The sequence below is a fragment of the Schistocerca nitens genome, chromosome 3 (genome assembly GCF_023898315.1).
Source record: "Schistocerca nitens isolate TAMUIC-IGC-003100 chromosome 3, iqSchNite1.1, whole genome shotgun sequence".
Taxonomy (NCBI): domain Eukaryota; kingdom Metazoa; phylum Arthropoda; class Insecta; order Orthoptera; family Acrididae; genus Schistocerca; species Schistocerca nitens.
Genome location: NC_064616.1, coordinates 745,492,095 through 745,506,885, shown reverse-complemented (window position 1 = coordinate 745,506,885; position 14,791 = coordinate 745,492,095). Strand labels below are relative to the sequence as shown.

At 36.6% G+C, this 14,791-nt stretch overlaps 1 protein-coding gene across 4 annotated transcripts in view; it reads right to left on the bottom strand.

Moving 5' to 3' along the window:
* LOC126248726 (LIM domain and actin-binding protein 1) overlaps positions 1 to 14,791 on the bottom strand; it is a 212,605-nt gene that overhangs the window by 73,768 nt on the left and 124,046 nt on the right. For all 4 annotated transcript variants that reach the window (XM_049950041.1, XM_049950043.1, XM_049950044.1 and 1 more), the window contains one exon: positions 13,793 to 13,864. In XM_049950041.1, coding sequence (XP_049805998.1) covers positions 13,793 to 13,864 — 72 coding nt within the window. The remainder of the gene's footprint in view (positions 1 to 13,792; positions 13,865 to 14,791) is intronic.

The following is a 14,791-nucleotide window of genomic DNA, read 5'->3' as shown; positions in this document are numbered from 1 at the left end:
TCATCTGATCCAGTGGTTTCAGTATCACATGGTATTCAGGGTTCAAGACTTTTAAGAAGCCATCTTCCTAATGAATTTACATAGTCAGGCAGACCTACTGCACAGTCTAGGCTACTTCCCTTGTAAGATTGATTGTGTGTACAATTTTCAAATCAAGATACTATTTTAAAATAACATAAAATCTAACCAAGAAAAAAGATTTGGAATAAATTTTTTATTGTTCCACAGTAAACTTAAAATACCCAGAGTCCTTCTAGTAATAATGCTATGGAGCAAATCAAATTCTGAGATGTTACATTAAAGTCCACCTGTCTCTGTAGTCAGGTCACTAATGTACTTCTGTTAGATGGCACTCAACTCTGAGGTATGTGAGTTTGAATCCTGGTGGTGGCAAATTATCATGGTCAATATTTGGCTACAAGGGGAGGAGACATGCTTGCTGATCACCAGTCTTTACAACAACATCCTGGATTAAATTCCAGACTTCTTCGCAGTATCTGATAAAGTGAGGGTATAGAACATTGTTGATGGCAATCAGTCTGTCAGATGGTGATGTTAAACTCAGCAGCACCCTTAGTGGTGTTTGGAAGGAGTATGCTATGTGCTGGGACTGAATTTCACCCTCCCCCTTTCCTTCATCCACAAAAACACATACCAAACACTCCCTGCCATGTACTCAACACAGTCATCTACACAGAACAGATGCACACTTGCCACTTCATAACAGGTTGAAGGAAGACAATGAAGCCTCTCCCAGCTGTCTTGCCAACTTTCCAGATCTTGGAGTTACTACTTCTTACTCAAGTGGCTCCTCAGTTGGCATCATGAGGCTGATTGTAACCAATACTAGTCCCAGCATCAAAGAAAGAAAAATCCTTGGCATTACCAGGAATTGAACTAGTGTCCTCTGCATGGCAACCATTTATGCTGACCACACCATCTCTAACCTTTCTTTTTAACTTACCACAACCTATCCCTCTCTGCTCTCTGAGAAAAAACATATTAGATCTGAAGTCGGTAGTGTCTATTGGCAGTGCTAAACATTTTGCCTCCTCACAGTAAGTGCTGGCTTTTATTTTACTTACTGTGTTGAACACTTGATAAGATTTTTTTTTAGTTGGGATCTACAGTCGCAATGAGTTTTTTGAATGATAATAGTTTGCCACATTGGCTGGTATTGTTAGTATTAAGCTATGATTTTATTTTATATATTCCACTGCTACATAGTTTTGGCTGTATATCTATTCTCAAGTGTGAAGTATAATTGGCCAATTTACTCATCTACATCACACAATTGAAGAAGCATGTTATAGTTGGCCAGACTGTAGAGTTACAGGCATGATATCAAGTGTTACCAAATCAGTAGTTACACATTGTAGCACTTACTTGTAAGAGCTGTGTAACTACTGTTTTCATACAGTCTGGTGTCAAGCCCTTAACTTTAAAGTTCAGTCAGCCACATTTGGCTTTTACATTTGCGTAGCATAAGCAAGTACGCTGAGTGTAACCCAAGTATGTGTCTTTAATGGGCTATACTTCACACTTGAATATGGCTACACAGCCAAAACTATGTAGTAGTGAACAATATGAAATAAAAGTATCACTTAATCTTAACAATAACAGCCAGTGTGATAAATTAATATCATCATAAAAGCTTAATATAATACCAGAAATATCCCCTTTAAGAATCAATATGGACTGAACAAGCTGTGACCGTATGAAATCCAGCTTGCTTAGTTCATTCACGAGATCCAGAAAGGGTATAGGTAGGAGATCACTGACTGATGCCACATTTCTCAACTTCTGGAAAGCCCTTGCTACAGATCCACACTGTTGCCTAGTAAATAAATTATGTGCTTACAGAACAACAGAAAAAGGAATTAAATGGGACTGAAGACTTACTAGGTGACAGAACCCAGAGTAGAATTATTGAGGGGGAGATACAAAAGAAACATTTGGTTTACCTCAGGCAAGTGTGATAGGGCCATTACTATTAATGATGTAAACAATCTGGCTTACTGTTTTTTTTAACTTTCTGAGTCTTTTCAAAGTTGACACAGGTGTGTACAAGAAGACCACATCATTAGAAAATTAATGGAAATGCAGGAAGACTTGCAGATCATCAGAGCTTAGTGTCTTCAACATAAATAAATGTAACATAATGTGCATAAATAGATAAACTACTTAACATTGTTTGAATACATTATCAGTGATAAGCCACTGGCTTCAGTGCACTGTCTCCACGGAATAAGGAGAAGAAAATTTATAATAAATTAACAGGCAAAAAATACTCAATAGGAAGCAAAGTTTTCCATAAATAAGGCTATAGGACTTTCTGTGGGATGAACTGATAATTTGAGTAACATGTAACTGAGTATCATATTTCAGTAACTTTTTTTATCAATGCTGAATTAGTATTAGGATGCTACTGTTAGAATTAGTTGTTCTCTGTTTGTAGAGAAGTTTCATTATAAATTTTTAACATATCTCCTGTTACTGAATAATATGATTTAGATATTGGTGTTATGAGTCAAGTAAACCACAATTCACAGTTCATTCATAACCATCAAGTCTCTAGCAGTAGCTGTCCAGAGAGATTTAAGGTGAATCATCCACATAAATAAGGTTGAGAGGAAGGTATAAACCAAACAGCAATTTACAGTAAGAATCATAAAGAAGTGTAATTTACACAAGAAAGAGGTCACTTACACAATCCTTATTAACCAATTTTTGAGTACTATTGATCACTGGGGTATACTTACCAAACTGCAATGAGAGGAGAGATATAGAAGATTGAAAAAAGACCTGCACACTCCACCACAGGTTTCTTTAGTTGGCATAGGAGTGCCTTCTTTATTTCGCGTAGGAATGATACAAAAAAGTCAAAAAACTCCAGTGATAGGTGCTACAAACATGTAGTGCTTCTGATACACCATGCTCTCTCTGCTAGACACTGCATGTGGTAGATTGCTTAGTACAAATGTGTACACAGTTTGTGTTGGTATTAATGTTCAAGCAGGAAAACTTTTTAAAAACACCGGCTAAGAAATCTTTCTCGACTAAAATAAATCTACTAATGACAGTCACTGAACAGTGATTAAGGAAGAAACTTTTAAATGTTACACATAAAAACTGAATGCAAAGGTTTAAGAATGGGAGTAATTAAAAGTGAAATGCACATGTAAAAGATGAAGTAAAAATGGACTACACATAATAGGCGAGGAAAACACATGCAGCATAACCATTGTCACCATAACAGATAGCAAGTAGAATTAGATAGCCTAGTAACAAAGGTAATGCTAGAGGAAAAATGGTGGTTAAAGGGACAGACTGAAATACATTGATATAAGCTGCTAAGTAATTTAATTAGAGAAAGCTGTTGTGTTGAAGCCACAGTATTCCTGCCCCTTGTAACCACCAATGAGCTATAGTGCAACATATTACTTGGCAGTGCTTTGCTTGATAATAGAAACAAGTGCACAACCATACCATTACAACAATTCCTCATTATAAGGTACACAGATCACTACCCAATATGACATTTTTGCTACAAGCAACATGTAATGCAAGGGTGTACTTTGAATGGTTGAAGCGCACGAAAAGGTTATCTGGTTTTATGAACTGTGGTGCACAATGCTACACACTGGTAGCAAGAACCTGTTTCATATCTAATACAGCCATTTACATAATCTAAAACAACCCCATACATATCAGTAAATTCAGATGTGACTACATCACTCCTTCACATTGCGAGAGTAGTTGTGATCATCTGATCTCAACAATATTGAACTGATCTTGGAAAGCTACGGAGAGCGTTATGCACACATTAGGCCCTACTCTGATCAATCTTCATGAGGTGCAAAAGACTGTTGAGTGGTCATATAGATCACCACAGCTCCCATTTCCTTAATAAAAGCAGCAAAAACTTTAAATTGTAAGTTAGAAGTAACAAACTGAAATAAAAGCCAAACAGTAATAAAGGAATTGTAATGTAAAAAAAATATACCTCTGAACTAAGGATTTAGATTACCATTAGCACACACAAAATTTATATTCACAAGTTATGCAAGTTATAGAGAACCCATGATTTGTCTCTCAATTACAAAGCAGGCATCATTGTCTTTAAATTTCTGTCAAATTACAAGTTGGCAATTACAACATTTATCATTTCTAATAATAATAAGTATTGATTATTATTGTTATTATTATTATTATTATGAAGCAACAAGCAATTTCTGTATACAGAAGATATCATCCATTTCCTAGAAACCTTATCATTTTACAACATTAAGTAAATACTGAGTTGTAGAAATTTAGATACAGTGGTATATCCCCATCTGGTTGATCTGTTATGTGCCAAACAATGCTTATTTCAGAAATCAGTACTTTGCTCATGTTTTAGAAAAGAAGAGTACAGAAAAGTAAGATTTTCCCAAAATGATGGGAACATTAATTAGAAAGGTGTGTGAGCAAGAAGCTCTCACCACACAGTGTGTGGACAAACGTGTTTTTTTTACAAACGCCAAGTTTACACTATGAACTTACATACAAAGACTGGGCCAGTGAAGAAAGTGTTGTTGTAATAGTGAAAGAAATAGGCACTGATATCTCATCAAGGAAATTACAGAACATAATTGTTACACAGTTGTTATCAATACTGTTCTGAAAATCCAAGTGGGATTTTGCGGTCACTTTATGCCAAGACTCCTTATGCTTCAACCTACTGTAGGAAGAATATTACATATTTATTGAAACATAAAATGGCTCACAATGCCTCTTTTGTAAGGATATTCTATTGGGGTGGAAGAAAGGCAACATGAAGTGACATTTTCAGCTCCTTTATAAGAAATTTGTGATTACTTTGGATACTGAGGAAAGCAAGGACAAATTTCTCTAGATGAGAAAGAAAGAAAGAAGTTCATACAGATGTATTTCATTTCTTGAAAATATTATTATTATTATTTAAAAAGCATTATGTGGTTTTGCCCTCAATTTTACTTCTTCCCCAAAACATATTTAAAGGAAGAGAACAGTATCATTGACAATGTTGGTGACATGACAGTGAGCTATCACATAACTCTTAAAACAGCCAAAACAGTCCATCCCTTCAGCAATGGAGACTTTGTTAAAGACTGTTTTGTTGCTGCTGCAACAATCTTATGTCCAGTGATTCTATCTGTTTTTGAAACAGTTCCTCTTTTGCAGAGAACAGTTTGCAGACATATTGAAGAAATGGCAAATGACATGGAGATGCAAATGAAAGATAGGACTAAGGATCTAATTTTTTTCTCTTTTGCTTTGACTGAAGCCACAGGTGTAATGGACATTTTTCAGATTACTGTATTGTGAGAGGTGTTGATGCTGAGTTCAACGTCGTGGAGGAACACCTCGATTAAGTGCCAATGCTCAATACAACTACAGCCAATGATACATTTTCTTTCTTAGAAAACATTATTGACAAATATGACCTCTGTTATGAAAAACTTCCATTGTTCCTGACAGATAGAGCTCATGCAATGATTTGTTTGTCAAAAGTCTCGTGTTGTTAAAGAGAAAGAGAGAGAGAGATGATGAAAGAAGTGTCCTGCATCATGTTAATCTGCTGCCAAAATAAGTGGTGTCATGGTTGCTGTTGTAAAAACCATTAATAAACTGAGATGGCATTGTCTGGGACATCGACAGTATAAATCTTTCCTGCCAGAGCTAGGGAGTAACTCTGGTGACTGGCCATATTTTTTTGTAGTATCCTGACAGAGTTGAGGTGTTGTTTTCGAACATTTTTCAGCTTGTGTTAAGACATAGCATTATTCATGGGCATGACAGAAATGCCAGTTAAAGAGTTCCATGACCTTCATGTGGATATGACAAAAATGGTTCAAATGGCTCTAAGCACTATGGGACTTAAGATCCAAGGTCATCAGCCCCTAGACTTAGAACTACTTAAACCTAACCAACCTAAGGATATCACACACACCCATGCCCGAGGCAGGATTCGAACCTACGACCGCAGCAGCAGCGCGGTTCGGGACTGAAACGCCTAGAACCGCTCGGCCACAGCGGCTGGCTGTGGATATGACATCTTGGATTCTAACTTCTAGAAGTGTCATTTGTTCACTTTTCAAATGTTGCACTAGTTACAAATTAACTACATTTTGAAAAGGAGACACTGTATTTATTACTGTGCTACAGGCTTTGTTCGAAAACTTTGATTGTAGATTTAGTGACTAAAATCAATTGGAAATTAATTTTAGTAGTTTTTGCAACTCTTTGCAGTGAGCACTGAAAGCATACCTCCTGAATTCAGTTGGAACTCCCTGAATTTCGGTGTAGTCATGTGCTCAGTGAGAGGTTTTGCACTGCAGAAAATATTGATATGGTTTAAAAGAACTTCCCTCAAGAACAATTCCCACAGATGATTCAAATAGCTCCTGAAGTATGTCTGTAACCACATATATGTGTGAAACTGTTTTCTCAACAATGAAAGTACAAAGTTGAAGCTTAGGTGTAGCCTTACTGACTTTCACCTGACTGGGGCAATGCATCTGATGGCCAATAATCTCACTTCAAAAATCAACATGTTAGAAAAAAAAATTGCTTATTACTTAAGTCAGTGTTGTACTGGCCACCAGTCCCCCAGTTCACCTCAGAACAGTACAGCAGAATTTAGAATGTATCTTACTGCATGTACCTGCTCTTACTTTGTAGCCTGCTGGGATCATTACGGCATTACACTGGGAAAACGTTATTCTTAATTTGTTTCTTTGTCACTGTGTTGTGCCTCTATTGAACTGTAGACAGTAATTTCATTTTCTGTCATCTGAACATTTACCTGTATTTAGTTTTTTTGAACTAAGCAAACATGGTACCTTCAAACTCAGAGGACAATGGAAATGAAATATGAGCTGGGGCAAAAAAAAAAAAAAAAAAAAAAAAAAAAAAAAAAAAAAAAAAAAAACCTCACTGAATATTTTCGTTTGATGGCACCTTTGTGTAACCCAAGGCAGGCTATACTTCTGTAAATACTATACACATGTTATATTTGTATTGTCCGGTTATAATTATGGCAATGAAAGGAATACTAACAATCTAATGTGCCTAAAAACTCAAGTGTAAGCTGTTGATCATGTATTTTTGGCAGTCTTTGATCCTGTTAGCGAGTAAGAGAATGTTAGCTGTGCATGCATTGTGCCCACACAGCACATACAAATGCATACAGTGCCCATGGGCAGCCTCACAGGCATCTCACGCACCCATCCCTGATACGGATGATTAAAAAACTGCGTACTTTGATTTTATGAATCTTTGACCTGCTTAGAAGAGTTTCATTTACAAATGAGTAATTGATTTATAGATTACAACAGCTTAAAAAGCTATCATGGCAAAGACTGTGTTTTGTCATACAGTATCTAGGCACAACAGCGTATAAACAACTTCCTGCAGTTATTGAAAAACTGTAATGAAAGGTACACTTTGACTATGGGACATTAAGAGTTCACATACAACAAGATTCAATAAAGTTCCTTAATCATGAACTATTTGATAGTCATTCTAAGAAAACAAGAAAAAGTAGCTGTAGACAGATCTTGAAATTTTCCAGTGGCTCTCTTCACAACATGGTTTCAACAAGAACACATGCCATTACAAAAGTAAGCACTTAGCTGCATGGCAGCAAACAAAGTGCATATTTACAAAACAAAAACATAGCTTTGAGTACTATCAGTATAATGTACTTACATTTTTACATTACAATGAGGTTAAAGCTATGTTAATGGCATTTTTAATTCCTCTTCAATCATCATTTACAGACCTGAATTTGTAATGAAAATTTCCTTTATTGCGAAGCAGCCCTACTAACTAAAAGTTGCATTCTTATATTTTCTTTCAGCTACCTAATGAAATCCTGCACAGCACTTTCTAAATTAGATTTAACAAAAATAGCCCTGCCTTTATTTATAAATGTCAATGCAATTTTGAGAATTATAAAATTAAAAGTTCTGCATATTGTGCAATTAAAAACAGTTACAGATAAGTAAGTGCAAAGTTAAGGGAAAGGAAAACTTAATTGTGATGGGTGACTGGAATTTGGTAGAATAAAGAGGAAGAGAATGACAAATAGTGGGAGAATATGGACTGGGAGAAAGAAATGAAAGAGGAAACCGCCTGGTAGAATTTTGCACAGAGAATAATTTAATCACCACTAACGCTGTTTGATAATGATAAAAGAAGGTTGTATACATGAAAGAGACCTGGAAACACTGAAAGGTTTGAGAATGATTATATAATGGCAAGAAAGAGATTTCAGAACCAGATTTTAAATGGTAAGAAATTTCCAGGGTCAAAAGTGGATTCTAACCACAATTTATTGGTTATTAACTGTAGATTAAAACTGAAGAAATTGCGGAAAGGTAGGAAATTACAGAGATTGGACTTAGATAAGTTGAAATAACAAGAATTGTTGAGAGTTTCAGAGTCAGCATTAGAGACAACCGACTACAACAGGGGAAAGGAATACAGTATGAGACAAGTGGTTACTTTCAGAAATGAAATAGGAAGACATCAGAGAATCAAATAGGAAAAAATACAAGGCTTAGTAGAAATCCTTGGATATCACAGGAGATACTGAATTTAACTGATGAAATGAGAAAATATAAAACTGCAGCAGATGAAGAGGTGTTAACAGGAAGTGCAAAATGGCAAAGCAAGGGTGCCTAGACAAAAAATGTAAATCTATAGAAGCATGTATCACTAGGGGAAAGATTGATACTGCCAACAGCGAAATTAAACAGGCCTTTGGAGAAAAGAGAAGCATCTATATGAATATCAGGAGCTCAGATGAAAAACCAGTACTAAGCAAAGAAGAGAGAGCTGAAACATGGAAGGAATGTATACAAGGGAAATTAACTTGAAGGCAAGGGAAGAGAAAGTAGATGAATATGAGATGGGAGATATGATACTGTGAGAAAATCTGAAAGAGCAATGAAAAACCTAGGCTGAAAAATGACCCCTGGAGCACATGACATTCCCTCAGAGCTGCTTGTGTCCTTGGGAGAGTTGACCATGGCAAAACTATTCCATCTGGTGTGCAATGTTTACGAGACAGGGGAAATATCCTCAGACTTAAAAAAGACTGCAAGAATTTGAATTCAAAAGTAAGAAGGTGCTGACAGGTGTGGATACTATCAAACTGTCAGTTTAATAAGTTGTTGCACCACATGATGAATTCAGTGTGCATGCCTAAATTTCATGAAGATTTACTCAGTGAGCTCAGAGCCAAGCAGGCCAGCTCAGAACTGGTGTGTCAGTTGGTATGTCAACATGGCATACTGCCAATGTAACAGAAGGCAAGGCACTAGTTGACTGTTGCCATGCAACCTCAGAGCAAGGGATGCATTTAGTGAATACTGCAGTACTACGTAACAGGGCAATATGTAGTAACACTTTGTAACTCAAAGCACCAGAGTGCCACTGTAATAGTCAAACGGTGCAGTAAGACCTGAGCACAAAAATCAAGAATAGAGGCAAGGAATGCTGATGAGTCCAATAAACCAGGGCAAATTTGCTCATCCATCTAGAGATACTATGTAGTAGGTGCATGCTCTGCTGCTTAAATAATCAGGCTTTTGGAGTTCCCAGACATATTCAGTCATGCTGCCATTCCGTCTGTGTCACCAATGCCAGCTAGAATGATGGTCTATTGAGTTCCAGTGAAATTGCAACAAGCTGATCGACGATGATCTGCATCGTACCTGTTTGCAGATTTTGATGTCGAGATGTAGCCATTACGATGTGAGCTACAGCTATTGTCTGCTGTTGCAACCTACTTGGACATCACAAATGAGAAGTAGACTGGTGTGCTGCCAGCCCTCCACCTACTAAGGGGCATTCCTGGATGATCTGCAAACTGTGATCCCCACACCATCCAGGCGTGGCACATATGCACAGCACCCTAGCTTTTCTGTAAACATCTACTGCAGTCTTGGTCATCCAGTGTTGGGAGACCAGGACCAGTCTTTCATAACAACAACTGTCCTGGACCGTGCAGTCAGCTACACTCACCTAAGTGCACGATGGGCTGTCCACAAGAGCATTAAGGTGTAGAGCTACCATGTGTGGTGTAAAACATCTGGTAATCGACAGTACCCACTCTCTCCTGTGTTGCAGTCTGAACACCATACGTAGGCCACCACTCATTGACCTGTGGCACCAGTGTCACGACTTGCTGAAGAGGAGCATCAGCAGTTCTCTTCAGTGTGCTCCTGAGGCCCCACATACTGCACAATGCTATGAAGCAGCTACATTACTCTAAGGTGTATTCATCCTGGTAGCAAAATGACATTCCACATATCACTATGTTACTGAAGCCTCCAGGTGTAGCACCACTCCTGCACCACATCTCTATTCCCTGACCCATAGTGGCATTGGCTGACCTGGGTCACTACAAAGTCATTCTTGCAAAATATTGATATGTATTATTTATAGAAGAATGGAAAAATTGGTAGAAGCTGGTCCCATGGAAGATCAGTTTGGTTTCCAGAGAAATGTTGGAGCACACAAGGCAATACTGACCCTATGACTTACCTTAGAAGATAAGTTAAGGAAAGGCAAAACTACATTTATAGCATTTGTAGATTCAGAGAAAGTTTTTGACAATGTTGACTGGAACACACTATTTGAAATTCTGAAGGTAGCAAGGGTAAAATTCAGGGAGCGAAAGTTTATTTACAATTCATCCAAAAACCAGACAGCTGTTATAAGAGCCGAAAATAATGAAAGGGAAGCCATAATTGAGAAGGGAGTGAGACAGGATTGTAGCTTATTCACAGTGTTATCCAACATATACATTGAGTAAGCTGTGAAGGAAAGCAATGAGAAATTTAGAAAGGGAATTAAACAAAAGCTTTGCAGATTGCAAGTGACATTGTAATTCTGTCAGAGATATGAAAGGACTTGGAAGTGCAGTTGAATGGAATGGATAGTGTCTTGAAAGGAGGATATAAAATGAAAATTAACAAAAGCAAAACAAAGGCAATGGAATGTAGTCAAATTAAATCAGGCAATACTGAGGAAATTAGATTAGGAAGTGAGGCACTGATAGTACTAGATGAGTTTTGCTTTTTGTGCAATAAAATAATTTATGAGTGCTGAAGTAGAGAGGATATAAAATGTAGAATGGCAAGTGTTTCTAAAGAAGAGAAATTTTCTAACATTGAATATAAAATTACATGTTAGGAATTGTTCTCTGAACACTGGCATGTAGCCTTCTAGGGAAGTGAAACATGGTTGATAAGCAGCTCAGACAAGAAGAGAACAGAAGCCTTTGAAATATGGTGCTACAGAAGAATGCTCAAGATTATATGGGTAGATTGTGTAACTCATGAGGAGGTACTGAAAGAGAACTGGGGAGGAAAGGAATTTGTAGCATAATTTGACTAAAAGAAGATCAGCTTATATGACACATTCTGAAATGTCAAGGAACCATAAATTTAGTTTTGGAGGGAAGTAAGTGTGTGTGTGTGGGGGGGGGGGGGGGGGCGTTAAAAATTGCAGAGAGAGACCAAGAGGTGATTACATGAAGCAGGTTCAAATAGATGTGGGTTGCAGCAGTTATTCAGAGATGAAGAGGCTTGCACCGGATATAGTAGCATGGAAAGTTGCATCAAACCAGTCTTTGGACTGAAGACAACAACAACACAAATGCAAACTGATGTGGCTTCAGCATTAGGTACCTACGACTGTCTGAAGGGTCATTATTATCACAAATGTAAAAAAGTGGATATTTTATCATTTTCTTTAGCATTTTTGCATGGATTCTTTGGATAACTCTGAGGCAACAACATTTTCAAATGATTACTAGTAGGGGCATGAACTTCACGGGTCAGGGAAATGTAGCAATTAAGATCTCCAACAGGACCTTTCTCTGGACAACAAAGCTGACTTTCCAGGTTTCCCCTCATGGTTGAAACAGAAGAGGAGATCATGCATGCTTCATGTGATTACAATGACACCAATAAATGCTATTAATACTGCAACATTTTAAAGTATGTGCTTAAAAATTTCTGGCAGTGGTGTATTAAGGGAATGGCAAGAAGTTCCAAGATTACAGTAATACATTGCAGGCACTGGCAAAGATTTTTTAGAAATGCTAAGTAGTGACTAAAAGGCAGATAAATATTTCAAAAACTGTTGAGTTATTTTTTACACTATTGAATATAGCTCAGATGAAGAGGCTTCTTGAAAATGTAAACCAAATAATGAGAAATTCACAGCAAACATTTTTGTTGTTGTTTGCTGCAGTAGTGAATCTTTTAGCCTTATATAAAAACTCTAAAAACTGCAAACAAATTAGATGCCAGTCTTTAATTAGTCAGTAGGAAAGTATGTAAACTAAATGATAAATGAAAATAATAGCAAGTAATCTCTGTTCACAAAGAAGCAGTAGATGAATTGTCATCAAACATTATTAGATACCATCTGTGTAGGGACGATCACACACAAAATAAAAAATTCCATTTATATTGGTTTATATCACTGTATTAAGAAAATAAAGGGCAAAAGTAATAATAAAAAACAGCATCCAACAGAAACTAATACAATCAGAATTATAAGGCTCTCATTCTATAGCAAATTAACAACTGCAATGGAAGAATCAATTGCTACATTTTTACTTTAATCCATCAAACTACACCATGGCAGCATTCTATGGCATATAAGGCAAATGATTAGCAATATGTGCACTCAAAAAATGCAATTAGTGTATACTCTTGTTGAAGCTAAATATCATTAGGTGCTCAATTCTTGGGATTATTGCTTTTGTTATAAATTATCAACATGCATGTCTTGGCATGCTGCTTTTGATTTTTTTAAAGTGAACATTTCCACCATTATTTTAACAATATTAATTAGGACAGATTGTTACTCATCACATAGAGAAGGTACTCAGTGACTACCCTTCCATTCTCCAACCCAGTGCTGTTTCCCCTTTGTTGCTGTCCTCTGTCCCATTACATTAAATGCCCAGTGGCTTTTCTTTCATCCTTCTATCCACTGATGTTTCCCTTTGTTATTGTTCTCCATCACATTACATTAAACATCCAGTGGCTTATCTTCCATTCTAAAATTCAGTGCTGTTTCTCTTTGTTACTATTCTCCATCCCATTTCAATGCCTCCTTTATGTTATGTGCAGCAATCTTCCCTAACTCATGTTGTTATTTCGTAACAGATTTTCATAGTTTGATTTCTACCATTACTTTACCTAGGGAGGAATTCCACTGAATGCTGCTTGCATTGTTTTATACCTTGTCAAATGTGTATTTTCATAATACATTGTTTGGGAATCACAAGACTTCAAAACAACTTGATTATGTTACACTTTTAATGCCTCTCAAAAACCGTCTGGATAAAGCAAGCTATGGTGGGTGACGTATACTGGTTTAACGAACATTTATCCCCTTTTTCTGTACCCACAAGCACTGAGCAACAAACCTGTATTTATTTACTTTATTACTGCTTTGCTCACTAATACCATATTTTTAAAAAAAATTACGTTCCGTGTTGCATATTTTAAAAATTGTTCCATTTTACTTCAAATCTGAACTCCATTTGCCAGTAATTCATAAGCACAGATACCTCCTTCTGTGGGGCAGAAACATTACATTTCTGGCAGTGACTATGCTGAAGCAATTATCATCTTCATCAAAATGACACTTAGAAATACTGATATGAAGCCATAACATTTGTTAGTAAACAACAGACTGTTAGAGCACAGAATTTTAACACAAACCATTATCCTACCTCTAACCACTTCTGGTGGTAGTTCTACTGGCTCATTCTCACAGATGATCAATTTTGGTTTCCTAAGTTGACCTAAAATTAGGACAACAAAAACAAAATTATGGGTAAAATTATGCATTATGACTTTTAGAAGTTATTATTTTATCCATTATGTAGTGGAATTGCACATATTACAGTACAAATATTCCCTTGAGGCATATTTATGAAACTTAAAATGTTATGCTTGTTTTTACAACAGAATAGTTTCATGTAAAGTTAAAGAAATTCTGAGAATGTATTGTATAGAATAAGAAAATCGCTAACATTCACGAATAGTTCACCATGAAGTTCAGTTTCTAACAGAAATACATACAGGATACATCACAAACTAAGCAGCAAAATGAGAAATATAATAATAAGAATTCTTTAGTAACTCATATCATCCAATGTATTATTATGAAGTTATGCACTCCTGTCTGTAGCATATCATACAGAGCATGTAAGGTTAGTCTAACTCAAATTATGGATATAAAAATCCAGTAACTTAAGGCCTGTATATTTATTTATATGTTTACAAAGTTGAGCAGAAAATCAAATTTGTCAAGCTACAAATTTTCACTGGTGTAGAATACGGACTGGTAATGGGCAAAGGAAGAAAAGATGGTTGACATAGTGAAGTAAATGACTAATATATTTGTGGACCTCCAGTATGTTGTGATAGTGAATGACAGACAACACAGTGGTATGGACTACACAACACACTTTATTTTATAGAAACTCAATACATACCAGAATACAAGACTTAATACACTCGAGTCACAGAGTGAACTCAACTGCTGCTGTCAAATATCAGAAATAAAACTGCAAGTCATTTTCTCTGGACAGTGATGCTAACATTCCCACATATTCATCCTTACACACCATTGAGGAAAACTTATCTAACAAGTTTTACAGTGCCTACCCCGAGCCCCTCTTCGACTACACATTGCCCAAAGACGTGTTGCTGGGATGTGCTTACAA